General features: G+C 41.7%; 5 protein-coding genes and 1 non-coding gene across 6 annotated transcripts in view; 4 read left to right on the forward strand and 2 right to left on the reverse strand.

The window, feature by feature from the left end:
* fance (FA complementation group E) overlaps positions 1–175 on the forward strand; it is a 4260-nt gene extending 4085 nt beyond the window's left edge. Inside the window, exon 10 of the mRNA XM_037105268.1 lies at positions 1–175. This exon is cut by the window's left edge and continues 29 nt beyond it. Coding sequence (XP_036961163.1) covers positions 1–76 — 76 coding nt within the window. The 3' untranslated portion in view covers positions 77–175.
* A 792-nt stretch (positions 176–967) lies between these two features.
* Positions 968–3188, forward strand: rpl10a (ribosomal protein L10a). Its single transcript, XM_037105618.1, has 6 exons — positions 968–1057; positions 1496–1567; positions 1661–1741; positions 2426–2574; positions 2683–2855; positions 2973–3188. Exons 1-6 carry the CDS (start codon positions 1053–1055, stop codon positions 3141–3143), a joined length of 651 nt encoding a protein of 216 aa, XP_036961513.1. The 5' UTR covers positions 968–1052; the 3' UTR covers positions 3144–3188.
* Positions 3189–4064: 876 nt separating this feature from the next.
* On the forward strand, positions 4065–10148 carry LOC119022114 (inositol 1,4,5-triphosphate receptor associated 2). Its single transcript, XM_037102668.1, has 15 exons — positions 4065–4100; positions 5853–5945; positions 6379–6484; positions 7059–7122; positions 7206–7278; positions 7394–7421; positions 7627–7767; positions 7850–7981; positions 8672–8828; positions 8909–8949; positions 9039–9089; positions 9175–9299; positions 9382–9510; positions 9710–9823; positions 9909–10148. Exons 6-15 carry the CDS (start codon positions 7401–7403, stop codon positions 10039–10041), a joined length of 1044 nt encoding a protein of 347 aa, XP_036958563.1. The 5' UTR covers positions 4065–4100; positions 5853–5945; positions 6379–6484; positions 7059–7122; positions 7206–7278; positions 7394–7400; the 3' UTR covers positions 10042–10148.
* Positions 10149–10285: 137 nt separating this feature from the next.
* On the reverse strand, positions 10286–19310 carry inavaa (innate immunity activator a). The gene is made up of 10 exons (XM_037102667.1): positions 19185–19310; positions 14523–14619; positions 13858–13991; positions 13580–13702; positions 13251–13485; positions 13114–13167; positions 12766–12991; positions 12222–12371; positions 11447–12131; positions 10286–11005 (listed from the first exon to the last, which is right to left on the reverse strand). The coding sequence occupies exons 1-10, from the start codon at positions 19281–19283 to the stop codon at positions 10913–10915; spliced, it is 1896 nt and encodes a 631-aa protein (XP_036958562.1). The 5' UTR covers positions 19284–19310; the 3' UTR covers positions 10286–10912.
* Positions 19311–21307: 1997 nt separating this feature from the next.
* zgc:195245 (uncharacterized protein LOC565483 homolog) lies at positions 21308–24876 on the reverse strand. Its single transcript, XM_037104674.1, has 5 exons — positions 24542–24876; positions 23164–23191; positions 22498–22636; positions 22267–22411; positions 21308–21440 (listed from the first exon to the last, which is right to left on the reverse strand). Exons 1-5 carry the CDS (start codon positions 24563–24565, stop codon positions 21339–21341), a joined length of 438 nt encoding a protein of 145 aa, XP_036960569.1. The 5' UTR covers positions 24566–24876; the 3' UTR covers positions 21308–21338.
* A 1185-nt stretch (positions 24877–26061) lies between these two features.
* Positions 26062–26354, forward strand: LOC119023636. Its single transcript, XR_005076305.1, has one exon.
* Positions 26355–27856: the final 1502 nt, after the last annotated feature.

Below are 27856 nucleotides of genomic sequence, written 5' to 3' on the forward strand. Positions count from 1 at the left end.
CAGTTGCCTGATGTTAAACGAGACCTTCCTGAAAAAGTCTGTCCAAGGCGCTCTGAAAAGAATTACACACTCATGAAGTTTCACCTCTCCCAGTGCACCTTAATAAAGCTGTTTAAATGAACTCTTGTGTACTTCTTGGCAATTTTTTGACTTGAAAATAAAGCACAGAAAAATATTATAATTTCCCTTGTATCAGTTCTTTACCATTGACTTTTGCACTTTTTACATGAAGTTTTGTTGTTGCAGCTCAAGTTTATTAATATTTCATATTAATCGTGTACTGTATGTGTGTATCTGCATACATCTGCCCAAGTTCAGCGTGTAAGGTCTTTAAATTAATATAAATATTTAACATTAAAAACACATAATTTTATATCTTTACTTGATAACTGTACCTCAATACAATGTTGAGGTACTTCACCTGCATATCTCTGTTAAGTGTTCCTTAAACTTTTACTCCACTACAGTTATTTGAGAGCTACAGTGATTGATTAACCTGCAGATTTAGCTTGTTCAGCTTGTTAAATATGATGTGATATGTTGCAAATCAAAAGAGTATTTTTATATTACGGTATTGCTTGTTTTACTTTATTTATGTATTCATTTTTAATATATTTTAACTTGACTTTGGGGGGATTTCCTCAAGATAGAAGCACTTCTATTACGGAAATAAATATCAGTTTCCTGCTTGGCTTTTGTATAGGTAACTGTCTTGTTATGCGCCGTAGTTTAAATAAAAGACAGTTTTACTTTTGAGACTTAACATTTCGTCCTTACACTGAATAATAACAGCCGAGCACAGCGCAAATATATGGTCATTTAATACTCCGAGCAATTGTTTTTGCTTTAAAAGTAACCTAAAAACATTACATCATACATGTCGTTGAATAATATTATACAAGGAAATGTATATTCTTTACATTTTACATCAGAAAAAAGCCGAATTGTCTGCGCCTTTTGTTGACGTCACCAAATGGCCGCCTTTATTTCGCGTAATTTCCTGCGTCACTTCCTTTTCCAGCGTAGCAAGACGAGAGGGACAAGCCGCTAAAATGAGGTTAGTCAATTTAACGAATAAATGACAAGAAATAAACTTTTGCTACATTTGTACAAGGTTGTATCGCTCGTTGAAGCTTGTATTGTTATTACCGTGTACGCTAGTTGTGTTGTGTAGTGCCGTTTATCTGAAATACGTGAAGTTAAACGTCACGTATGGAACCGGGTTATCTGCCCGCGGAAGACTCCACGTTACATTGTCGTTGTTAATCCATCGTCATCCACAGGTTTAAAGCTTGCTTTAGAAAACAATCCGTCATCGGATGTTTAAATTAATCGCCTAGAGTATATTTAATTGAATCTTTCACACATTTGTGCCCTATTTGTTTGTGAAATTGTCTCGGCTGTCATAGCCTATCGGATGGAGCCAGAATCAATGGGGGATTTCACCTAACGCTACTGCATTCACTTTAGCATGTCTGATAATTCTGTGTTGCAGTAAGGTCTCCAGAGATACGTTGTACGAGGCCGTGAAGGAGGTCCTGCAGAACTCTGTGGCCAAGCCAAGGAAGTAAGTTCGTGATGACAAACTGTTGAACCCGTGACATTCTGGCCTATCGATACAACACATAAGTGGAGAAGCTAACTTTACATCTGTTTACAGGTTTACTGAGACGGTGGAGCTGCAGATCAGCTTGAAAAACTATGATCCCCAGAAGGACAAGCGTTTCTCCGGCACTGTCAGGTTCGGCCTTTTACTGTTTCACCCAACCTTTTCCATGTTCGCTGCCAGCCCTGTCTTGAGTTTTAAACCAGCCTGAAATATGGCAAGTAGTTGCTGAAATCTTTTTAAATGTATCAAACAAAGAAAGACAGGCCAGGAGTGGACATGGAGAAGTACTTTGGGGAGTCTGTCTGAGCTAACCCGGCCTTGGCTGGTGTAGGCGAAGCAGACGGACCCATACCCTGGGTCTTAAAATATGAGGGAAGGCTTTGAGGGTTGAGCTGGTAGGTTCATGTCCTCATGCCGACCAATTTATATTACCAAAGAGGTCAGCTGGACACCGGCCACTGTGGCGGTATGGGTAAGATTTCTTCTATTACACTAAAATCAGGAAGGTGTTTAGTTGGGGTTGGCAGAGTATGAGTATTAAGGTCTGGCCATATTTAGATGGTTTTTTTGTTGTTTTTTTTTGTTTTTTTTTAGAAGGCGCAATTGATTTGTACTTCATGGTAAAGTTTTTAACATTCCCAATTTGATCATTTCAGCTGTCGTTGGAAAACAATGATCTAGCTAATTCAGCCAGGCATCAACACTGGATATTAATGAGAATGAATTCAACCGTACCCTGCCTCACCACCAACCAATGCCTCTGGTTTTGACACGGGGTCATGAGCAGTGTCTCTAAATTGTATTGTTAATACGCAGGCTGAAGACTCTCCCCAGGCCAAAGTTCTCTGTGTGCGTCCTGGGAGACCAGCAGCACTGTGACGAGGCCAAAGCTGCCGAGCTGCCACACATGGACATCGAGGCTCTCAAGAAGCTCAACAAGAACAAGAAACTGGTCAAGAAGCTCGGTACGAAGTTGATTTTGACTCATTTAAAAACCTTGGTTTGTAATCATTAAAATTCTGACAGGCGTATTAAACGTTGCTTTTTTTTCTTCCCTACTGTCCCTTTTTTAGCCAAGAAGTACGATGCTTTCCTGGCCTCAGAGTCTCTGATCAAGCAGATCCCTCGTATCCTGGGCCCTGGGCTGAACAAGGCTGGCAAGTTCCCCTCCCTGCTCACCCACAACGAGAACATGAACACCAAGGTGGACGAGGTCAAATCCACCATCAAATTCCAGATGAAGAAGGTATGCTTGTACTGATATCTTAAGTATAATTGTCCAGTTTTGATTGTTATGCTGTTAAGATGGACCAAATTGTGAATAAATTGTTGGGTTACTAAACATGGTATTTATCTGTCGTAGGTGCTCTGTCTGGCTGTTGCTGTCGGACACGTGAAGATGACAGAGGATGAACTTGTGTACAACATCCACCTGGCCACTAACTTCCTGGTGTCTCTTCTTAAGAAGAACTGGCAGAACGTGCGCGCTCTCTACATCAAGAGCACCATGGGGAAACCCCAGCGCCTCTACTAAATGACAGCTTTTCTATCAATAAAAATGTGGAGTTGCTCCAAAGTTGATCGTTTTCAGTGTTTTTCTTTTATGGATGGATTGAAGCTTGTCTTGTCATAGATGTGTCTGTACTTTCAACTGTGACCTGACCACTTCTTAAGAGTACTTGGTCATTTAATTATCCTAGTTCATTGTTTTATCTGTAACACGCACACTATACTTCTTCCTCTCTTTAAGTGAACAGTGGGACTTCAGCTTCAAGTGGAACAGCTCTGACACACCTGGTCCAACAAGGTCAGGCGCATTGTCCTGCTGGGGGGTCGCTGCTGTCATGAGGGGGTATTACTTGGTCTGCAGCTGTGTTTGGGTGACTGGTGTTTGCCAAAGAGACATCCGCCTGAATGCTAGGACTCATGGTTTCACAGCCGAACATGACATTGGAACACAATGATCAGTGCTATTTATTTCACCTGTCACTGGTTCTACAAATAAACACAAAGCTTCCACAAATACACACAAAACTTCCACAAATACACTCAAAATCTCCACAAATAAACACAAAACTTCCACAAATACACTCTAAATCTCCAAAAAAAAAGACTAAAATACGTAATCATTATGACACACAAAATAACCATAAATACACAAAAAACTCCACAGAACTTCACAAATTCACAAAAAAAGTCCATAAATATACACAGAACCTCCACAATGACCCACAAAACCTCTACAAACCTCCACAAATTCACTAAAAACTTCCATAAATACACACAAAACCTCCACAAATATACACAAACCTCCACCAGTTCACAAAACAACTCACATATACGCACAAAACCTGCACAAAGAGACGTGAAACTACCACTGCTCTTCTTTCTCATCTTGCAGGGGATGGACGGTTGAAAGGACGAATCGCCAAGAGGAACAAGACGAGCCAAACAATGGAGAGGGGCCGTCACAGGAGCCTGAAGGGAAAGTGTGAGTATCTTTCACCTCTACTTTACTAGGGGGATCAAACATGGCTGATATACCTGCAGAGTACTGATGGTCACTGTTCGTTTCTCTAGAACGAGAGCAGCCAGGAGCTGAAAGTGTGGGCAGAGGAACAGGCTGCTGAGGACGAGTTGGATGACGGTTTCTTAAACCAGGCCCTGATTTCCTGTAATAGAGTTTTGTGGACTGACAGTTTGTATGTTTACAAATTAGAAGCTAAGATGTTGAATAGTTGTCATGAAATCCTAGTTTAATGGCAGGATATTGCTGTGTTCAGTCAGTGAATGCTGGAGGGACAGCGTAACATCATGCCTCTGTGTTTTTACCTTGTCGATACACGACTCAGATGGAAGACAAAACAACAACCCTGCACTTTGTTTTCAGTTTCCACGCTGGTTGTAAACATCAACATATAGCTGAAAAGAAATTCAAACAAATGGATCAATATATTATAATGTTTTGAGGAATATACGACATTAACATCCTGTCATACTGTTCAGTGAGGATGTGGTTGCTTGCAATATTCTGCTTCCTTTGACGTGTTGGCAAAAATACGAGAAGCATCATTGATGTCTCAGGATGTTGTGTGAGTCTCAGGTGGTCCAGTATCGAAGCAGACAAATAAAACATGAGCCCAGATGATGTTACTGAGACTTCACTGTGTTAAACAGACTTCATACAAGTGTCCGTGCATACAAGCATCGAACTCCAGGGCCGAAGTTTATTATTACCTTTGGGGTGAACTACTTTCACTTATGTCGTTGGTCGGTAAATAATGCCAGGGAGCTTTGCTGTCTTTTGAGGTGCCGTCAAGTTTATTCATGGCTAACTGCAGCATATACTGTACATTTTATTCCTGTCGTTACTGCCATTTCTCTCTCATTCATTCACTGCCTGCACGTACACAAGCTCCCTCACTCTCGCTCACCCACTCACACCTCACGCACTGCCCTGTTCATGAAAGAGCTACGTCACTCACACAGCACTCTGTTAAAATAACTTCAGCGGTAAGGATTTGTGGTGTGAAGTATTCTCTACTTCCTAAGATAGACATCACAAAATTGGTAACTGGAATATACTGGCCAGGTTGCTTGTATTTTAATAAACCATACTATTTCAAACTTTAAAACCCGGTGTCCGTTGATGTAAATACAAAGCATGCCAACAAGCTCATTTGAGTGATACGAAGCAACAATTATTACATGTAACAAGACTTTTAATTTAACTGCGACTAGTCGTGCCATCCAAGTTAGTGATCAACCATCACAAGTGATAGGATAACTAGCTGATGTTAACTGCCTACAAATGGTCGTTTCAGAGGTAGTGATGCTACTGTCTTGAAAAGAGCCCATTTTTGGGTGGCCATTGAGAGCAGAGGGATGTTTCATGTTGACTGATGTCAGCTAGCTAACTTTTTTTTTAGCAGCTCATTTTTTTAAGTTATGCTGTTCTTTGACTCTATCTAGTACTGCTGCTACTACTACTTAAGTGATTTCTGTACCTACTAGATGTTTTAATAGCCTATACTAATTATAGGCTATTAAACATATTTTTAAACACAATTTTAAAAATACTCATCAAGACTTCAGCAAGCAAACATAGTTTCTTCTGGAGCTCTAAATCTAGTTTTTATCATGTTAATCCTAACAGAGGCCAGGCCAGTAATACAATGATACCCAGCGCTGTTAAAGTTACTTTATCAACTCAGCTGAGTTGTTGTGTGTTTACTTTCTTCAGGCATAATGAAGAGAGCACAACAAACCCTGCTCCCCTTTGGGAAGAAGATAGTAAGGCAAGAAGAGGACAAGAGGGGGAGAAAAGGAAAGGAAGGTGAATGAGAAGACCAGGTGCTGCCCCAGGATACGATTATCAATGTCCCATACACGCTGATGTGAAACAGACAATACGGTCCTCTGATCTACTTCAATCATAATCATAATTATTCAATCTTAATGTAACTTATGTAGTAGTATCTAATAGTGAAATTGTATGACCTACATTTTGCTTGTGTTCATGTACTGTTTGTGTTTGAGTTTGCATTATTTGGTATTTGAGTTATTTAAGTGGGTCTTAAAGTTGATATTAAGGAGGTGTATATTATTTTGCTTAATTCCTTCTTGGCAGGAGAGACAAGTGGAATCTTGTCTTGCATTACGCCCTGTTACATCTAGGCTAGATAATCTTTGAAACTTTGCTTATGTTAGGACATTTATGTTAATTGGAATCAGTGGAGTGTCAGTAATCAAAAATCATACAATTTCAGTGAGTCTACATGCCTGGTGACTGGCTTCCTGCCCTCATCTACTGGCTCTGATTGCCTTCATATCTCCATATCTGTACTGTACTCTGCTGTCCCTGCCCTCTCGAAGGTTGGTCCACACACACGCACGCACGCACACACACACACACACACACACACACACACACACACACACACACACACACAGTGTCAGTTACAAATACACATTTCCTTATTGACCCGCCTGCTGAAACTTTGCTTATGTTCGGACTGGCAATTATGACCTCAGTATTTCTAAAATCCTGGTTACCGCCCTGGCCACAGGTAAAGCCATCACTACCCATGAGCCTCTTGGGGCAGCAGACGTCCTGCTCTGGTTTGACTGTGGATCTCTTAATAGGATTAACTATTCTCAGTGCAGGAGAAATGCAGCGGAAGAAAAGAGGCAAACACGGACAGGAATTTATCGTGACAACATATCTGTGTTTTAGGCAGCAATGACAGATCTAATGCTGACTGTGAAGAGGATTTGAATAGTTTAATCTGGTTTTTACCTGAGTTAAACCCTTGGATTAGTATTGTGAACACACGATGGACACTCAGGTGAGTCAAATAATCTACCAGCTGTCCTTCGTCTCTCCTGTCATACACTTAGCATTTGATGATTCTGTCGTTCAGATATAATGTTTTTGGACTTGTTTCAGCCTGAAGCAGAGACAAACAACCACTGTCCCTTCATCCTGCTGGACAGTGAGGACAGTGAAGATGGTAACAGTGATAACATGTTTTTAAACCCATCCAGTAACCAGTATGATGGCTTTGATTTAAACTGGTTCATATCTTCACATCAGAAACCAGCCAGGAGGAGCAGCCGACCACCAACTGGAACGAGCTGTCCATCATAGAGCGTGTGGGCCTCAACAGGTGACAACCTGTGATATTTATCTGACCTACAGGCTGACATAATATATTTTGTTTATAAGTTAACATGATTTCATTTTAGTCTTCACTGAGCTTTCGGTCATTTTGTTTTGTGCAGTGTGGAGATGTCAGAGAAAGATTTGGAGGTAAGGTCACCACAGATGACAGATTTACGTTTGAATAGTAGAAAAGTTATGTGTAGTGATTGCTTTTAATATTCCCCCCACATTGATATTGATGCCCTCATTTCAACCTTAAAACATACAGCGAAAACACAAACATCTGAAATGTATTTACAGTATGTGGATGTAATGAGAACCTGAGTGAAATAAATGATCACGTTGCTCTCAGTCGGCCTTCGCTCAGATCGCCATGGCCTTCCGCTGTGATCAGTACACCCTGAAGCAGCGGCTGCAGGCCGAGGAGCACGACCGCAACCTGGCTGAGGAGAACGTCCAGCTGGAGCTGACCAGAGGCAGGGAGACCCTGGAGGTGAAGTAAATGACCTGAAGTGAGCCTCAATGACACCACCAGAGAGCAGGTTTACATGTGTGTATTTGGGTGTGTGTTATAGACACTGAAGGGCCTGTGTATGGACAGTAAGCGCAGTAAGATCCTGCAGAGGCTGGAGCTGTCTCTGGACATCCTCGGTGGAACCGTGGAGCGAATCTCCAACACGGCTGAGGTCCTCGGTGCTGTGCACCAGGTACGCTGGCACTTCTCTGCTCCTGTCTGATTTTTGGATGGTTGTGTAGCACTTAATGGTCCACTGTGAAGGATTTAGTGGCATCTCTTGAGATTGCAGGAAGCAACCAAATGAATATCCCTCACTCCAAACCTTCCAGAGCTTGAGCTTTCTGGGTTACTCAAGAAACATGGCGGTGCAATATGGTGGACTCTGTAGTAGAGGACCTGCTCCCTCTCTAGAATAATAATAAAATAATGTGAAAGCCTGCAGTATACAATAAGCCGTCGGGCAAGAATTGTACATGTTAGTGCACGATTAAAGCCAAATACCACATGATAAAAATATTATTTCGCTCAAAATCTTAACCAGTCTACTCCATCAGGATGGTGTTGGAACAACCACACAACTGTCGTCATATTTAACATAGCTGCATCCTCTTAAAACCAATAATTCTCATATGAAATTATCAAAATAACAATGTCTGTACTCACCTTTGTGTAGCACCACATCATATAGTCACATATTGATTTAGGAAAGTGATTAGTAATTATGTTTTCAGGGTTTTAGACAATTATTTGTAGCTCTGATGATCTCTCTCTTCATATTTGTGCACTACCGTCTTGATATTTGCAGACAGTCATGAATCATTGTAGCGGACTGAGATAATTTATGTACATTCAGTGCATGCTGTCTTTCTGTCTTCATTAGGAGGCTCGAGTGAGCCGGGCTGTCGAGCTCATGGTGGCTCACGTGGACAATCTGACGAAACGACATGACAGAAACATGGCGGAGCTGGAGGAGGCCAAGAAGGCGATCCAGCAGCAGAACCCCTGCAGGACCATCACTGACCCCAGAGCATCTCCAGGTCTCTTGACACCATCCGTCTTGTCTTCTTTGTCTTTTATATGTGCAATATTTGACCGACCGCTTGATCTGTTGTTCTAGATCCAGACGACAGTGACAGCAGAAGGAGGAGTTATCAGCAGGTATGTGGATATTCAGCCTGCTGTGCCAGCTGCCTTTTCATCACTTCAATCTGAAGCTTATTTGTGTTCTGTCACTTCTCTTTCATCAGAGCAACAGCCGGAGAAGAGTCAGCATATCAGTCATTTCCAGTAACAGCCATGTAAGGAGGTTTCTTCAGTGAGCTCTCCCCTTTCTTTCCAAATGTTGTGATCCAGAGACACTGATGTGTTTCTTTGTCCCTACAGGAGAAGATAATGCGACAGCTGAGGAAGCGAGCCAAGGAGGGAGGATCATCAGACAAGAAGTCTGGCCGCTCTCAATCAGTGAGCTCCGAGTCCAGCTGCTCTGCCATCAACACAGCAGATGACAGGTCAGCTAGAGACTCTCATTATCTGTGCCACGTAATCAACTAGTGGGCATCCACTCATTTCCACTTTCTCTGTCTTTTTCAGGCCACCGGATCCTGAAGAAGCTCCGCCAGAAGCTTCAGCTGCTCAGCCTCCTCCTGAACCCCCTGCCACCCCCACCCCAGAGTGCCTCCCATCAAAGCAACCGGCCACCAAGAAGACACAAAACAAAAAGTACGGCTTGGAATCACTGCACATGGACAAAATAGCAGAAACAACACACAAATCGATAGCCTGCAGGAAACACAGAGTGGTACCAGTTCAGACTACTGCCTCAGAAATCGCCATCAGAGACCGGCTCCAGCTTGTGTGGCTTTGCATTGATCCTGTTCTGGTAAAATGTAAATGTGTGTGTTTATGTTCTGTGTTTCAGTTCCTCTCTGGATACTCTGCGACACAGACACAAGGGCAGATCTGCCCTTTCAAAGAAAAAAGCTGACAGGGATAGAAAGACTACAAATCTTTTCAGACGGCTCTCTGTGGGCACGTAAGTCAACGAGTTTATAAAAATCTTTTGATGACTGGTGATTTTTTTTTTTTCTGCGCAAACTCTGACCGGCTGTTCTCTTCAGGTATGGACCCTCTTGCAGACAACATCCTCTGGCACACTGGCTGCATCGCTGTCGCTGGGCGCTTTTCTGCGTGTACCTGTGTGCACTCATCTGTGTCGTGACACTGACCTACTTCTTGTTGGAAGCTTCATGATGGAGAATCTGTTTTCTGAATATACAGTGATCAAGATGTTGTCTCAGTTCTGTGAGCAGCAAGTTTGTGAAACTGTTTGTTTATGAGTACAAAACATTTGATTTACAGTTCTGTTTGTGTTATTGTGACTCTGACAATACCGCAATGACAACAGGGGCACAAACTTAACTTGAACTGCATTTTTTTAATTATAAATATACAAAAAATATCAAAACTGATACAATCACTGTGTTAGTAACAAAGCACCATACTTCAGTGAAAACATTCATCAAACCACTGTTTAAGGCATCAGTGATTAATTGTTAAAAGTTAATAGCAAATGTTAAGATTCAGCGTACTTCACATCAGACAGATAAAGTTAAATTTCAACTATATATATTAAAAAGAGCAATACATTTTCAAAGGTTTATCAAAACATTGGTAATAAGTCTTTATGTTGCAAGGGGGAAACTTTCAAGAATGTATAAATATAGTATAATATTAAAAATTATATTAGGAACGGGCAAACTTATTTGAGAACTACTGTAGGTGAAGTTTGTGTGCAAAATGTGTGCCAGCCACAAGGAAATCATTTAAACCACAAGCTTATTTTAAACGTCATGATCCACTCGACACATTTATGAAATTGTGTGAAGCTTAATTCACCTCAGAAATTTTAGAAACGTCTAATAGAGAACTATTTGAAATAAATAAAACTGGCATGCCACCTTACGTTAAGTTTAAATTAAAAGACGAGAGAGAAATGTGCTCGATAGGTCCACGTCTTCATGTCAACATATAATCTCACAGAGAGCCTTAATAAATACAGAGATAAATAAAAAGGAAGAACACACATCCTACTGAACACACTGCAGAGCAGCAGAAGTCTCGGCTACACCTGGCTCACGATTTCAGCATCCTCAGCAATGAACCACTGTACTGGAGTCCCGTCGGCAGCTCTCTGGAGAACCACATTACCCAAACCCTGCGAAAGTAGACAGGAAATCAGTGATCACCTTATGCATTACAAATATATTGAGGAGATTAGTTGAGTAATTGATTAGTTATTTAGGAACATTAGGAACTTTATTTAAGGAACTTTATTTTAACATTTGCTTAATTGCTTTAGTCCTTTTAAAGCTAAGCAGAAAATTCTGCTTTCCAAAATGTGAAAATGGTTTGATTTTCCATGTCTTATGATTAAACTGAATCTCTGGGTTTTGGACCGTTGGTTGCACAAAATAAGATATTTCAGGGTGAACGTTTTTCCATTGGTTTCTGATGTTTTCAGAGATCAAAAAATTAACAGAGTGTCATTGTTAGCTGCATGTGTAAAAAAAACCTCTAAGATGGAGCAAGTTACTGACCTATATTTTAAATCACAGTTTATTAGTGGCCTGTTTTGCTGCTGTATCATTGAACAAACCTGTTTAAATGGAGGCAGATGAGGTGAGGTGGGGCTCAGAGCGCTCTGCTGATCCACACAGCTTGGCCGTAACTTCTGCAGCTGGTTCCTCTGATGCCAGGACTTCAGCTCCTCCGATACGATCTCCCGGGGCATCAGCCTGATGGCGTGGTTTGGGTACTCCTTCAGTGAGGGCGTTCGCACCAGCCTGGTGTAGGGTGGAGGAGGTTTCAAGATGCCCCTCGGTGACAGCGCTCCCTCCTGCCACTGTCTTTGCTGAGTGCTGCGTGCCACGGGTGGGGAGGACACAAAGCACTTCCCCATGTTCAGGTCTTGAGGGGAGAGGGGGCCTTCTTCTGCCCTGATGAAGCCGAGGCTGGACTGAGACTGGCTGGTGTTGTTGTGCGAGCTGGAGAAGCTGGAGAGTGCTTTCTTTTGCGCTCCAAAGTGGAATCCATAAGGTGGCGGGCAGAGCTTTGGGATCTCAGTGGGTCCTTCCCTGCCTGGAGAGCTGATGGAGGAGGAGGAGGAGGAGTGCTCCGAGCTGCTGTCCTCAGAGCTAGACTGGTAGGGGCGCAGCAGGGAGCACTCTGGAGAACGCACCATGAAGTCAGACGCGCAGCACCGCTGGGGCAGCTTGGCTCGCCCTCGACTGTTCTCAGAGCCGAGGCGCTCTTTGTCAGCAGCTTGCTTACTTTTGGGAAGTCTGAGGAGAAATGGAATTTAAAATTATATCAGACATGTTGATATGCTCTAAGCAAATCGGTGTACCAACGTATCTGACTTCTCAGTGTACCTGAAGGACTGGGAGTACTGTCGGCGCACGTGCAGCTCAGGGGTGGAGGGAGCACTGGTGGAGTGGTTGTGACGCAGGGCTGCGTTTTTGATAAACTGAGACAGAGGAATCCTGCAGCTCTCTGCAGACACTCGGGTCCCTGCTGGACTGCTGCAGAACAAAAGAATGATGTGAGGAATGCAATACAACTACAATGTCGGTGGAGCCCAACATTTTTTTCCTTAACCCCTTTTCAAACAGAGTAAATTTGACAACCCCTGATAAGTGACATGTTTTATGGATATTTCATTCATATCTGATACCCAAGAATAACACCACAGAAGAAGTGATCAACTGTACGAGTACCCTGTATTGGCTTCTAACTAACTGAATATAACATGTATTATATAATAGTACTCAGGTCTTCCTTATCCTGTGAAATATTTCTTAAGTTTTTGTCTTACGTAAAGAAATCTGTACTTTGTGAATATCTATTCGTGTAATTTCCTTGACAGATATGAATGACACCCAGTGAGGCAGTGTATCAAACAGTCCAGGCTCGTACCTGGACCTGCTGCTGCAGGCAGACTGAGGTTTAGTGGGCTTCTGAAAAGGCTGATCCAGACTGGACTCTTTCCACGGAGAGTTCTGGATGGGGGAGCGCTCGTACTCTACACTGAGCTGGCTTGATGACTGCAGGGATGACTGCGGGGTCTTGGCTGACAGGTGGAAGGGGTCTGAGTAGGAGGTGCCCAACACTGGAGGAGAGAGAGGGCTGGAAGAGTCCACATCTGTGGAGAACAACAAGCGTGAAGCAGGACTGTCAGGGTACTCTCTTGTTCTGTTCTGCATGTTTGTAAGAGGGTGATGATAATTTTCAGCGCTTATATGTAAAACTGTTCTCCCTACTCACCATCATCCAAGGCCACTACATCAGACAGGGAGCTGTCATCAGACATGTTCAGATCTGTACACAGAAAATGAACGTTCAGCGTGTGCTCATGAGTGCAGTGCACAGTGTATCCTGAAGAGGGCAGTAGTGCACCTCACCTTTGTTTTGGCTCTTTGAGATGCTGACGCATGGTGAGTTGCACTCGCTCTTGATCCTGTGCTGGACCACGGCCTCCTGCAGATCCTTCACTTTCTTCTCCTCCCTCTTGCACTGCTGCAGCCGGCTCTTCTTCTGTGGTTTACTGAGGTGGCCCTCCAGGGAGAGTTTGCGGGCCGCCTCATAAATCTGCCGCTGAAGAGCCAACTCAGTTTCCAGTGCCTGCAACTCTGGATCCTGCAATGAAGTCAAATTCTTAGTTATATCTAATGATTAACTGTCACTTTAGCTAACTTTTCTCAAGACTATCCATACTGATGGTGTCCCGTACCTGTTTGTTCACATGGATCAGACCTTCATCCAGCTTGAAGGAAGCCCCAATCCTCCTTCTGACTCGGGGTGGCTTCTCGTCAGGCATCAGAGGATAGTCTGAGGGTAGTTTACCAGTCAGCTCCTTTGGATTCAAAATAGAGGTGTTGATTACAAAAATAAGACAAACTTAATGCATTTATGACTTCTCCTTTAGAACTATTACAGAGTTTGTTTTAACTGCTCAAAGCACAAATGAATGTCTTAGTGTGTACACGCCATCATGTTGGAGTTACTTACGGCCTCCCTGATGCAGAGCTTTCTGAGCTCCAGCAGGCAGAGCTCCAGACGCTCCTCCAGAGACTGGTGCTTCAACTTCAGCGCCCTGGTGTGGGTGGTCAGGTCCTTCACCGGGGACGTGGGGCTGTCTGGACCTGCATTGAAAACACAAATGGATCAGATCAGGCTATCGTCATCAGCATCTGTCTCAGCAAGAGAAATAAATATAATATTCCCCATTCCTACTGTGTATGATGTGCTGTCTTATAGAGTTGTCTATAATCTACATATCAAAATGTCAATATGCAATACCATTTTTAATACCACAGGGAAAACACTGAGGGAATCACATTTTTGAATTGTGTGAAAAGATAAATATAACAAGGCTGCAACATGACAATGAGAAACAACTTTTCTTTTCTTGGTTAGTAGCAGGGCTCAGCATCAGACTGTAGGAAACTTTAAATATCACTCGACTCCTTTCACAGTAACTGAGTATCTTTGGGCTATGTAATGTATTGCAATTTGTTTTTTGATTATGAATGTTAAAAGTGACAATGTGAGATGCAACTTTTTTTTAGCTTGCTGTTCACCCCATTAGTGTGATGTTTTGTATTGATTACATTTTCCAAAGCTTCTCATGGAAATCATATGCTGTATTTTAGCATTTTGTCATGTTTTCTCACCAGAGTGCAGGATAATCCCACTGTCAGTGTCACTGATCTCCTCTTTGCTCTCGATGGCCGTCATCGTCACGATCTGCTCTGGAGTTTCTAGAAATACCTGTTGATATAAGCAGACATTAGTACAAATTAAATTGAGCACTTATAACAATAGACATTCTCCTGCTGTTTTCCTCCCACAGGGCTTCATTCATGCTGATCCTGCTGCTTTACTTAACAAAAGTGAATGACTGGCGAGTGTCCTTTCACACACTTATCCATGCAGCTCTCCATCTCCTCCTCCTCCCCCTCCTCCCCCTCCCTCCCATGCTCCCTCACAAAAGAGGCAGACCCCCACGGTTGACTCGGCACATGTGCGGGGGTTAATCCAAATCGTGGTGCCATGGTGACGGGGCACGGTGCGGCTGGCTAGGGGAGCGTGTCGCCATGAGGCGTGTCAGAGGGCGTTTAAAGAGCCCAGACCCCGAAAAAGAAAGCAGATGGCAGCGGGAATTACCGCCCTCATGGACTGCACCTGTTCCCCCCGCGCACCCCTCCCTCAGCTCCTATTCAACCAGTGTCCAGAAAACCCTCTGGGGGCTTTGAAGTGGAAGAATGTCTCAATGCTGGGCTTGTCCACGCAGCATCAGATCGCTCCTGTGCAATGCTGCCCATTTCACTAACGCACTTTCACAAACAGACGAGCACAACGCTTGTTTATGGCCCTGCTCTGCGCCATTGTTGCTCTCCACCAAACATCTGACTGACAATAAATAGAAAACGAGAACGGGAGAGGAACGATAGGCGAGGAGAGGAAAACAATGACAACAACAAATTGGAGATAACATATAAGTCAAAACTTTTAAACCTGGCCAGGAGGTCTGACTGTCCTGTTTTTGTGAAATCATTCAGGACTAGACACAGGGTATTTTAGGTTCATCAGTTTATTATGGATCTCATATGTGTGTCATCACCTCAGCCTTTCCCCTAAAAAAGGGCTTGAGATCACAAGAAACAGCGTTACAGGCTCCAACATGATTAAAGCCAGCCTCGCTTCAATGCCACACATTCATAAAATGATGTGTATAAACCTGACAACTCCTCGAGCAGTCCATGTGAAATGAGAAGTACATGATGTCGGGGTTTTCTTTACCATTACAAGGCTTACATGCAGGACTGTCTAAACTGAATTTATCTAAAATCAATGAGCATGAAAACTCACTATGATTTATCGCGGATTTCATTCTTGCTGTTGGTTCACAGTGCACTTTGTCAGGTTTTGTCTCAGTGCTTTTTGGGCGCTGTCAGTTTATCATCATCCCTAGCTTATTTTTGTAGGGCATGATACAAAATGAAAATTTCATGTCATGATTATTCACTCATCCAGCATAACTGTGATTCGCAATGTACTGAATCATAAAAATATTCTTAAAACTTGAAAACTAAAACCACACTGAAACAATCTGGGATCACTCTAAACTTACATTTTGTCAGGAAACACGTCTTTTTTAATGAAAAACAATCACACAAACAATCTTAAAAAAAATTGAAGGCACATACAGAGGATAAATTAATGGTGGTAAATTCATCTCCCTTGTCATTTTTCCTATAATCCGTAGCACTTACATGTCTGATACCATTTGTTTTGTGGGGCATACAATGTGCAGGCCATGCCTTCACCCATGCTGACAGGTCTAGACAATTTAAAATAAATCAGGACACTGATATAGGACTGTACATTAGCAAGGTCGACAACTTTTCAAAGTAATTTGTCTGAGGATAATTACGATTATCTGGCTAATGATAATCCCCCATGATCAACTCATTGTGGGTGTTCATTTATCGCAATCCATGCTGAAAACAGTTATTGTGTCATCGCTATATAAGTTTTCTTGCAGGAGGGGCCCCAAACCGGTTCTGTTTTCGACAAACATCGGAAAACACTGAAAGATGTGTTATTCATCAGGAATAAAAGTGATATGAAAACAGACACCACATGAATGATTGTGTTGCCATATCTGCTGCGGATAATCCTCAACTCTTGTCTCATTCTCTGTGTTTGGAGATTGGTATCAGGCCTTTTCCTGCAGGGACCAGGAAGACGCAGAGCCCGAGCTCCTCTGACAGGATATTATTGTGTATCCCACAGGCCTAACCCATTCACCACAGCAACTCATGTGAACTGATGCAGCTACGGGCAGCCGGTAGCACAATGAGGCACAGGCAGCTTGAGTCAGTAAAACAACACTGCAACAAAGGCCCTGTATCCACCAACCGGCCTCAATAATCTACTGTGGGCGCAATATCTGCTGACGACTCCGCTTCGGGGTCTGAACAGCGTCGTTGGGCCAATATTGAGACAAGGCTGAGCTCAGTGCTGAGTTTTTAAATGTGCAAGGTCGGGGCCCCGCTGTACTCTCAGACGCAGCAATCTGAAAGACGTCAACAGGAATCCAGCCTGGTAATCAGAGACAGGCAGGGTAATGTGGGATTTACCCACTTACACCCCATAACTCTCTGAAGACTTTCACAAGAGTCTGTGGTCGGAGGTCTAGGCTGAGTGAGTGGGTGGGTGGGTGAGTCTGGGTAGAGCAGCAGATCTCACTAGACGCTGCAGCTTATTGCCAAGACGCTGATGCCATTTGTCATAGCTTTCATGCAAACCTGGAGTCGTTGGAGTGTCGAAAGTACACTGTGAGACAGAGCCAAGATACTTTTCTTGATCGTGAGTAACAGGAATAGCAGTCCATTTCCTGCAGCTGCTGATAGCACAGTCTCCACCCAGCAGACTTGATTGATGCAGTCATAACATCATAACGACGATGTGTGTGATCAACGCTAACGACGACTATCTAGGAAAGTGTCAGGGATGGGAGATGACCATCCCACCCATCCTCGCCGCTCGGCAGACCATGACAGCGTAACATCTGCGGAAGTGAGTGTTTATGGCAAGAGATCATGATGTGGATTCACTGTCTCCCAGACTTCCCCCACCACCCTTTCCCATGAGCCCCTGGAGTTGCGATCTCCTGGAATGCCGCCACCACCGCCGTGCTCATTACCACTGTGGTCGGCCCTGGAATTACCGATGAGGACCAGCCTCGCCGAGGAAACAGTGAGGGATGCCTGGAACCAGACTGAGGCCTGTTCGAACCCTGTAATTAAGATTCTCCACTGAATGCTGATACTATGGAAGAAACCAAACGACTTTACAGCATGCCTTATTTCAGAGTCTGATGAAAAGCCAAAATCCATTCAGCAAAACGGACCCACACTGTACACAATGTGGGCTGCTGGAAGAAAAGTGCATCAATGTGGGGGAGCGGCAGGAGAAAAAAAAAAAGAAGAAGAAGTGTTGTGTTACAGAACGCGTCACTGGAGTCAGAGCTTTGTCTTGAAGCAGTGCTGAGTGTGGAAACTTCACGGACAGAGAGACGCTGTGATAACAGCCTGTATCAAAGACTTAAACTCTGTCAGCTTCTTTCTTTTGTCAGATCAACACTGCGAAGAAGTGCAGGGGTCTTAGTTTTCCAGCAGAGACAATGCAGGGGTAATAATCAGCCTGCTCTCAGTCACTGCAGACCATATGCTGGCCAGACACAGCAGCCCTGTCACAGCGTAAACACAGAGGGCAAGAAGAGATGCTCCATTGTTCTGCAGAGGCTGATGGGCTGCCTGGGGATCATGACACCTTGTCCCTCTGAGTCATCATTTCTGTGGCCTATGAATGAACACTGATGGTCATCTCGGACAGGATGTGGTTACAGGTTTTCACCCACCCTTCACAAAAGAGCCGGGGGGACTCCAGGGGCATAACAACACAGAGGTGTTGTCTTTAGCACCACAGTAGAGCTGCATGTCTGTCAACATGTGGACTGCAGGAGATTGTGTTTGCTCTGCTGCCGCAGGCACAAACAACTGCCACCGACCAGAGTGGTGGGTGCCCCACATAGGCCCTAAAGTGGAGCTTGTCTGTGAAAGCAACCTGTTCATGAAGCAGAGGAGGTGGCTGAACTGCAAAGACTCAACACAGTGTTCCCATACCTCTAATTTGTATTCATTACTCATAACTACATAGTCTGACAGATGGAACAGCTCCTTCTTTATTTTACATTCATTTATCTAACATTTTTGGAAGAAGAACAATAGTGGTCGAAGTTGGACTCCACTAAATCTACAACTACAATCTACAAAGTTTTCTAAACTAAAGTACAAATCACAATACCACACCATGAAGATGTTGGATTATATAAGTAAAGATACCGATGTATCATCAACAAAATTTACTTAAAGTATCAAAAGTCAATGCAAATGATTTTATTTGTTTTATTAATTGCTAGAACTGCTAAATAAAAACAATTAAATAAAAACTACAATATTTTCCCCTGAACTGAACTGGCATAGAATTACTAGAAGTAATAAGAATACATTACACATAGTTAGTGAGTGTACTTAGTTACTATCACAGTGATGTATTCTCTGGAAGTATTTCTATTTTGAGGTTTATTTACTGCGCAGATACCACATTCATTTAAGATAGCTGGTTAAGTTAACCCATTTAAAACAACATCTCTCGCCTCACAATTCATCCTAGCTCAATATTAGGTATACCAACACTGCCACTACAAATCTTATGTTTTCCATTTACATTATATTGTTAACCTACGAAAAATTATGCGTACTCACGTTATAGTGTGATGTGTGCTCCTCTACAGCATCCTCCCCGAAGCAGCAGGAGTTGTTCAGACTTTCTCTGGTCAGATGTGAAAGTAACGCTTGGGACATCTGTTTCAGTCACCTCCACTCTCTCCATGAAGGGGGAGAAGATTAACTGCTCTGTGCCAAAACATTTATTTACAAACCAATTCCCAGTTATGTTTACCTTAAACCCTAGTGCTTGTGTGTTTATCTGTGAAAAAATAGGTTTTTGCTAGTAAGTAAGCCCTTTCAAAGGGAAACCTTTGTTTTTGTACCGGTGATCTCCCCTGACTCGTTCCAAATGGTTTCGCCCGACGCTGCTGAATTTCCAGACACGCTCTACGTATTGACACAGCACGCGACTCACTGAGGGTGCTTTTAATTTGAAAAGACGCACAAAAGAAGAGTGGCCCGAGGGAGAGTGGCAAGTTTTGGTAAAGCCCAGGACAGCTGGTGAGTAAAATAAAGTAAAGTAAAGCGGTGGTGAGCACACCAACGCACTCAGGCCTTCCTACCGCCATGATGATGAGTTACCCCAGAACATATAAAACATAATTATATAGCCTAAAGACAGATGTTGTATTTGGAGCATACACAACTACACTATTTTGGCCTACTTGGGCGGAGGAGAATATGTTATTATGAGGTGTTTAATTTCTGGAATTCTCTTTATACTCTATTACTGTATTATGTGTAGTTTCATAATATGTACATTTGTGTGTGTGTGTGTGTGTGTGTGTGTGTGTGTGTGTGTGTGTTATATTTATATATGTGTGTTTTATATATTTTATTTATTTTATTTTTAGTTGAATATATGCCTGTAGCTCAGACCGAGCTAACTAGCTAATGGCAGCTCCCATTTGCAGCAAAAGGCGGGTACTACTTTTTTTGAGTTTGAAAGTAAAGCTACAGAAGTGTTGGTTATCATCAATAACAAAATAAAAGTAGTCATTTTGCACAGGATCCCATATTAAAATAATATTGCTTCTATTATATGATTTTATTATGATTATTTATTCAATAACGCCTACATCACTTTATACAATTGAAATGTAATAATCTATTTGTTTCATTATATTATGTGGCAGAAAATCTCAAACCAGGATGTGAATTACTGAAGTTATCAAATAATGGCAGCTGATTGACAAGTATAAAATTTGCCTCTAATTTGTAGAAGTATAAATTAACAGGAAAAATAAGTACTTGTGCACCTCAAAATTGTATATGGATATGACATTAGAGTAAATGTTATTGGTTACTTTTCACCACTACTGCTGCTAGAGCTACTGCTTTTACCACTGCTTCTGTGTCGCACTATGTGTATAAGATGTGATGGTGAAATGACCTAAATATACTTTTGAAATAACAAACAGGCTACTTTTGTTTGCCTACAGCCGGTGGCTTCCCCGACTCTCCCAAATGTCTCCAGTGCTTTAACCAGGCCCTTGGGTATTCCTTGCCTTTACATCCTGAAAAGCCTCCTCCAGATGGCCTGTGCTTTCTCCTCTCGTCCCGTGATGGAATGAAAAGATCAGCTAATTAAACAAGGTCCCCCATATCCATGTGAAAGAACCACGAGAGTCCTCGGGGAGCAGAGCAGCATGCAAATCAATCCCCACATCTCTGCAAACCATAAAGCCTTTATTTCCACAGCACACTGACTCACTAAAAATCAAAAGTCATGACAGAGACAGATAAACAAACAAACAAATTTGTAACACGAGGGCTATTTCTATAAATACAAAACAGTTCCGCTGAGAAATATCTCAGTTAAGAATCACATTACAGTCTTATAGAAAGTAGAGGTTCAGACAATGTGGCCCTTCCAGCAAACAAACGCAGTCTCCTTTAAGTGAGGGAGATGCATGAGGAGTAATTATGAAAAAAAAAGAAAATAATAGAATAATGACAATAAAAAAACATAAAAAACGTCCACCCTCTCAGTTATTATTAATACAAATTAAGCACTTTGTCTCCCTCATCAGAACCAGAACTGTGACAAAGTTTATGATGACATTTCTAAGTGAGTTATGTGTTTCCTGATTCTGTGATATTTGTTTATATGGAGCTCAGCAGACGTTTAACATAAAGATAGGGCCACTATGGTGAGAGGCTGCAGGGGCTGATGGGAGCCTCGGGGCCTCACTGCTCAGACACCTGCGTTCGCCTCAGGTTGTCCTTCACACGGACAAACTCTGGGATCTTCTGCTGTTTCTCTCGCTGTCGGATCTCCTCCTGCTCATACTGAAACAAACAAACAAACAAACAGACAAGTCAGTGTACATATATAATATTATGCTATCCGGGTTTTGTACAAAGTCTGGAAAGTTTGGAAAATGTTTTAACAAGTTATGGCTTATGGTCAGAAATGGGCTTGAATTCAAATACACTTCTGGAAAATTCTTAATTTTTTAATATTTTAAATGAAACAATTCTGTCATCATATTTGTTTGTCTATCGGCCTTGAAATTAGGAATCATTAAGTAATATTGATCATAAATGATTAATTATAAACAATGTATTATTATTAAGCTCATTCATATGTATTGTACAAAGCATCCAACACTGAAAATGAACCAGAGTCTATATCTGTTCAAAAAATGTGGTGAAATATTTTGCATAATATTTATATCTGGAAAGTAATCAAGCAGAATTTTAGTGTAGAAAATAATGGTACTCAAAGTAACAAAAAATTGTCTTAACTAGAGTACTTGCCCAATTGTACTTAGTAACCTTCCCCCACTGACCACTAGATTAGTTGAATTATTGATTATTCTGCTTTTCTTTGTCATCTGTGAAGGTAAATGAGGAGTCGTTGTGTTTTGAATGTTGGTTGGAGAAAACAATTTGCTGTTATAATCTTTTTTAACTGACATTTTATAATCCTAACGATTGATGGATTAATCATGAAAATAATCAGAAGATGAATATTATTAAAGAAATAAAGAAATAATGATATTGACCCTTGAAATCCTGTCATCCACATGGACTCCACTAACAACAATCTAACATTAACTTTGTGAAATACCTCTAAGATGACAATTACTTTGTTACTTTACGTGTCTCTGACCTCTTCCAGCTTCTGCTGCCTCTTGCGGAGCTCCGTCTCCAGATCTGAGGGCCCCCGTCGTGCCATCTCCTCCTCCTTGTGCAGATCCAGTCTGCGCTGCTCCAACACTCGCGTCAGCTCCGGCTTCTCCTCCAGCAGCAGACCCCTGCATGGTCAGTCACAGCCACACTCACAACACACAGTCCACTCTGCCCTAGTCCCATTCAAATATCAGTGTGTGACCTGCTGTACCGTTTATGGCTGAGCAGCAGCTCCCGGTGCAGGTTCTGGTAACTCGGGGTCTCCACCGAGGAACCATTCAGTCTCCTGGGCTGAGTGATCTCGTCACCATTGAAGTCTGCTGTGGATTGACGGGAAAGGGTCGGGGGATCTGATGATCATGAAACAACTCATATCACCATCTGTAACTCCTCGGGTCTGATCAAATCTTTCAACAGATTAATGGAAAAGAAACTGGACTGAAGTCTCTGTTTTTTATGTTGTCAAGGTTTGATATCACTTACAAGATAATTAAATCATTTTATCAATGCAAATTTTAAGAGGATTTGAATCAGAATTTGAAAATATATTAAAATCAACTCAATTTTGAAAAATGGATTTTATTGGCTTTTATTGAGATGTCCTGGAACCAGTCAATCAAGATCAATCAGTCAGTCGTTCAAACAGATCGATTGGCCTATTTGACAGATCAAATAGATTAAGCAATCAAATATTTGATTAAAAGATCACTGATTGATTGACTTATTTAATTGATCAATAAGATAAAATAATATTGTATTAGTAACATTTGAGTGATTCTTTACAAGCAATCAGATATTCTAATCTACAGTTTCATAAACTCCATGTGTGTTTTTCTAAACATATCCCAGTTTTCTTTGGCATTTGTGCATTAAATACCTTTTTTGTGATGTCCATATCCAGTTTTCTGTCATTTGAAATGTTTGAAAGAAGAAAAAAAGAAAAGAGACACCCTGTTAGTAGTCTTACAAATAGATTATAAGCAGGGGCAAACCTGTTAACACTGATGTGCAAAATCTGGATTATCAAAACAACTTCCTTATTTTGATCTCCACCTGACTGAAGCAGGGTATAATTAGACTGTGTAGGAGCTGAAGTGGACAGTGCCTGCTGGGCTGCTTAAGCAGGTGAACTTTTGTTTACTTGGAGCATGAAGGGCACGTTACGTCCATCAGCCCGTTGATGTAGACAGTGAGTGTCTTTGGAAAAACATGACAAAGGTTCTAACAGCAATTAAACAAGCGCATTATGTAAATATCTGCTCATAACACAAACAACATAGGATAAAAACTTGACATCAGCATGACATCCCACTTTAGCACAATGCAACAGATACCTCTGCCACTCCCAGTGAAACCAGATAGCCAGGAGGGAATGATAGTATTGAGCATGTAACAGATGGCAGATGCTGTCAGACAAAGTCAAGCCAGCCCATAGCAGCATATTTTGTATCTGAACTGCCCTACAGCTGAACATAAGATCCCTGCACTCCCCTCCTGAGATGACTAGAGCTCAGAAGTGTATTTGGGATCGTGCCTTTTACTGTTCCTGTCGCTAACATAAGCCTCCAAATCCTGTCCCTCCCCGGGCGCCTGCAGAGAGGCTGAACTGAGAGATAGCCTGACCGGTGATTGTTACAGTCAGAGCCTGCAGGGCTTGGTTGAATTCTAGCAAAATCACCACTTCTGACCTGCTGCTTCGCTCCACAAAAACTGAAATATATCATCACAAGTAGAAAATGCATGTACTCAAGAAAAATACTTCAAAACTGTACGTAAAGCTCTGCTATGTGGTTTTGGAAAAGAAATTCAAATTCAGAAAAATGAGCTCAAATGAAACAAACTCAAAAATGTATTCTAACTGCTGAATAATTTGAGAATTAATGGAGCATTTCTGTGAAAACAAATAGACTTTCATGAGTATAAATTGAAAATAAAAACAACCATTGTTGTGACCACACACACTGCTCAGTAATGAAAGCAGTTTCATAACATTGCCTGGCATCTGATTCAATAATCTTGATCCTCCTGACCTGCAACAACAGTGTGTCGTTGTTGTCAATAATCTACATAAAATGACGAGGGATGTAAAGCGTACTGGATGGATACAACTCAAAATAAACTAAATGAACCTGACTGTAAACTCCTGGAGGCTACTGACAGCCTGACTCAAGTCAACTAACCCTCTGACAGATGGCTGCCAGACCAGACGTTGACCTCTCACTCATCAGACAGGAGTAAACAAGAAAATAACTCACTTTTCTTGCAGTTGACCCCTCCATGGCCGGATGGTTTCTGTCAAGTAACAGTCTTCCTGTTTTAGTCCATTGTTGAAAAGAAATCACACCTCCTCACATAATTTGTCTACGGTCTCTTTCTTTGCTGCTTCCAGGTTCAGCATATTGCTTCTGATGACGGATCCTCAGACTCTATGCAGTGCCACCTAGCAGCAGTCAATAGTGGTAGTAGACACTGAAATCTTATTAGGCCATTCAAGATTACCTCACAACCCCCACAGGGCACAGGAGGCTAGATTAGTTAATTACCGCCGACGCAAATGCAGCTTAAAACCAACCTAGCACGGCACTAGAACCAGTCGGCTCCTCCACTACTGTAATAACTAACTAACAGAAACGACAAAGGCTTTCAGGCAAACCAACACACTTTTACTCAGTATTCATTGGTTCTTATTGCTTGGAGACATACAGAGTCATACAAGTATGACACATAGTTGCAGGATATGGTGTTTTGCTCCTTTACAGCTGAACTCATTTAGTAGTTGTTTACACAGAAGTGGAAGTAGATTAAACTGTGCACAGTTTTATCAGACAGTGTTTCTCACAGGTCAGCATGAGTTTGCCTTTCTCACCTTTCTCCATGTGGTTTCTGAGCTGTGTGTTTGTATCACTACAGCTTCAGATAATGTAGAAACAAGCTTTATGTATGTATTTATTTGCTTCTTTATTTGCATAATTATTTAATTTGTCAGCACAGTATGCAGCGAGGCAAAGTGTGTCCAGCTGAAATAAAATTTCCAGCTACTTTCACTGGTCAGGTCTTTAGCGATATATTAAAATGTTAATGTTAATAAATGTTAATATATTATTAAATGTTAATAACTGTGTATTGAAAACTTCAAACTTCTGCAGTCATTTTAAAATGAAAGTGTATGTTTGTATGTATGTGTATGTATTTTAATATGTATTTATCACTGCAGCAAATTTTGAATATATATATATATACATTAGACACACACACACACACACACACACACACACACACACACACACACACACACACACACACACACACTAATGTATACTAATCTATGCTAAGGCACTGAGACCAGTAATTAAGTTTTTTCCAGTCTTTTACAATGCAGTCATGCCTTGTTTCTTTGGATGTTTTCTTTCATTATAAACATTATGTCCATCTTTGGCATAAACTGTAGAGGAAAAATTACAAGTAGTCTGTTATTTTATATATATATGTACATTTACTATTGTATGATCAGTTTCTAATAACAATTTGTTAAATTTCCCCTGTGTTCATATAGATTTTCATCTGAAGTCTTCACTTAATTCAACAAATATCACTTAAGAGCGAAGGTCTATTCCGTCAATGGCCACATGACGTCGCTATACAACTAATCGCTGCTTCCAATGTCCCATGAGTCCATGCGGCTCCTCGCTATATAAACAACCCGGAAGAACTTTGTGTTTCATAGTTTGAAAGTCTTTGTGTGAGTGTTGAACGCGTCTGTGAGTGTTTGGAGACTGCTTGAGTGAGTGAAAGTGTTGTGTCTGTGTGTGTGTGTGAGATTCTCTTTAAAAACCTACACACTGATCTTATTTGATCTGGTTTGAGTTCGGCTCTGCTCTCACCGGAGATGATAGGAAAACCGCTCGCGAGCCTCCATGGCGATGTGCGGATGATTTCAACCTCCAGGGCCTCCACGCTTTAAGCTGTGGTCAGAAGTGATGAATTGATCAGATATACTAGTTCTTGGTGGGTTTGGGTTCGTCTCAAGCCTTACAATGGACAATGAGTATAGAGGCGATTCTGATCTAACCACAACCGAAAAGCAAGCATTCGGCCTGGACGGATTCTTGGAGCATGTTAAACTTTGCGACCGTTTGGAGAGGCTCGCCTCTCACTCACGAGAGACAACATGTTGTCTTAATGTTTCTATTTCGCTAGAGTCGTCTAAACGCTTTCCAAGTGACGGAGTTTGCGCTTAGAAAGAGGTTTTATTGTTTAAATTCTGTCGACCACGACAGTTTGAGTTAAAAAAAAAAAAAGACAGTGCATTGATCATACTTAATCAGGATTAAGTCCCAAAAGTTGTTACCATGTGGTCTCATTTAAAGGTTGGGTTCAGAAGTTGGCTAGTCTGAACAGACGGTCTCAAAACAACACATACCACTAAGTGTTATTGGACGGATGCTGTAATTATACCGCCTTTCGAATGTTCCAGAGTGATAAAACGTTTTTATTTAGTCCTCAGAGATGGAGGACAACAGCTGGAAAAAGTGTTTTTAGTTCAGCCATAACGAAGAAGCTTCTGCAGTCCTAAATAAAACAATGTGCATTTCAAATTCCCTCTTTGTATTAATCTCCTTTCTCTGTGGGCCAAGAAGAAAGCACAGTGGAAACAAAGAGGTTATTTGCATGCACTAAAGCTGAACAAGATCTCTATGTGACTTGGATGACTAGTCTGCTGAGGCCTCATTAGCTTCAGCTAAACCTTAAAGTGCAGTTTTGCATATAGAAAGAACTGGAGACATCTCCTTCATGTGAATATCTTTGGGGAGGACTTGCTTGGTCATTATCAACAGGAGGAAAAAAGACTGGTAAATCTTTTAATGTACACAGGCATGCCAGAATTCTCAGTCTTGGAAAAACTCCTTCCTACCTGTCTTTAAATGTAACAAAACTAATTTACCAGGCAGCAGACATTCTCACACATGGAACCTTAGTAATCCCACTCTACTCTTTTCCCACCAATAAAATAGAACACCATGGATATGTGAGACTGATGTGAGGTGTTCCTGATAAACTAAACACATTTCCCACCATACTGTATGTACACACATGGCCTGTCTCACTAGGACTAGTAATATAACCAGGGACTTTTAATGTAAGAAAGTAATGAATTAAATATTGTTTCAACTTTGTTGTCTTTATACTGTAGCTGGATCGTTTACCAATGATTTATTCTAAAATACTTGCAGTCCAAGACTTATTTTTGTAGGCCTGCAAGTAATAAACAATTAGCAACTAGTTTACTTAACAGACTTGTTTCAAAATGAGATCTCTTGTACAGAATTCTAAATGAAAGCGTCCTTATTCTTATAACAACACAACAATATTCATCTCCTGCTCAGTATTTAAATAGTGAAGTGTTGAATTGGAGTGAAGCATAGTTTTGTATTCTGTTTATATCTGCAATATATTGTGTTCATCTATATATCGTGCTTTTAGACAGGTTAGGGTTAGGGTTAGCAGGTCATTGAGAGACGTTTTATCTGAAATCTCGCGATAATAAACGCTGCTGACTATGAAGACAGTCT

This window comes from Acanthopagrus latus, chromosome 7 (assembly GCF_904848185.1).
Source record: "Acanthopagrus latus isolate v.2019 chromosome 7, fAcaLat1.1, whole genome shotgun sequence".
NCBI lineage: Eukaryota > Metazoa > Chordata > Actinopteri > Spariformes > Sparidae > Acanthopagrus > Acanthopagrus latus.

Excerpts from the sequence above, each read along its gene's own strand:
- rpl10a (XM_037105618.1), top strand. Across the intron at positions 1,568-1,660 it reads TCTGTGGCCAAGCCAAGGAA|GTTTACTGAGACGGTGGAGC; the intron begins GTAAGTTCGTGA and ends ATCTGTTTACAG. Across the intron at positions 2,856-2,972 it reads TCAAATTCCAGATGAAGAAG|GTGCTCTGTCTGGCTGTTGC; the intron begins GTATGCTTGTAC and ends TATCTGTCGTAG.
- zgc:195245 (XM_037104674.1), bottom strand. The coding sequence starts at position 24,565 with ATGGAGGGGTCAACTGCAAGAAAA. Across the intron at positions 23,192-24,541 it reads AGGGGTCAACTGCAAGAAAA|AAAACTGGATATGGACATCA; the intron begins GTGAGTTATTTT and ends TTCAAATGACAG. Across the intron at positions 21,441-22,266 it reads GGCAGCAGAAGCTGGAAGAG|TATGAGCAGGAGGAGATCCG; the intron begins GTCAGAGACACG and ends TGTTTGTTTCAG.
- inavaa (XM_037102667.1), bottom strand. The coding sequence starts at position 19,283 with ATGTCCCAAGCGTTACTTTCACATCTGACCAGAGAAAGTCTGAACAAC. Across the intron at positions 13,703-13,857 it reads AGCTCTGCATCAGGGAGGCC|GAGCTGACTGGTAAACTACC; the intron begins GTAAGTAACTCC and ends TTGAATCCAAAG. Across the intron at positions 11,006-11,446 it reads ATCTGCCTCCATTTAAACAG|GGTTTGGGTAATGTGGTTCT; the intron begins GTTTGTTCAATG and ends CTACTTTCGCAG.
- LOC119022114 (XM_037102668.1), top strand. The coding sequence starts at position 7,401 with ATGTCAGAGAAAGATTTGGAG. Across the intron at positions 7,982-8,671 it reads TCCTCGGTGCTGTGCACCAG|GAGGCTCGAGTGAGCCGGGC; the intron begins GTACGCTGGCAC and ends TGTCTTCATTAG. Across the intron at positions 9,824-9,908 it reads AGACGGCTCTCTGTGGGCAC|GTATGGACCCTCTTGCAGAC; the intron begins GTAAGTCAACGA and ends TGTTCTCTTCAG.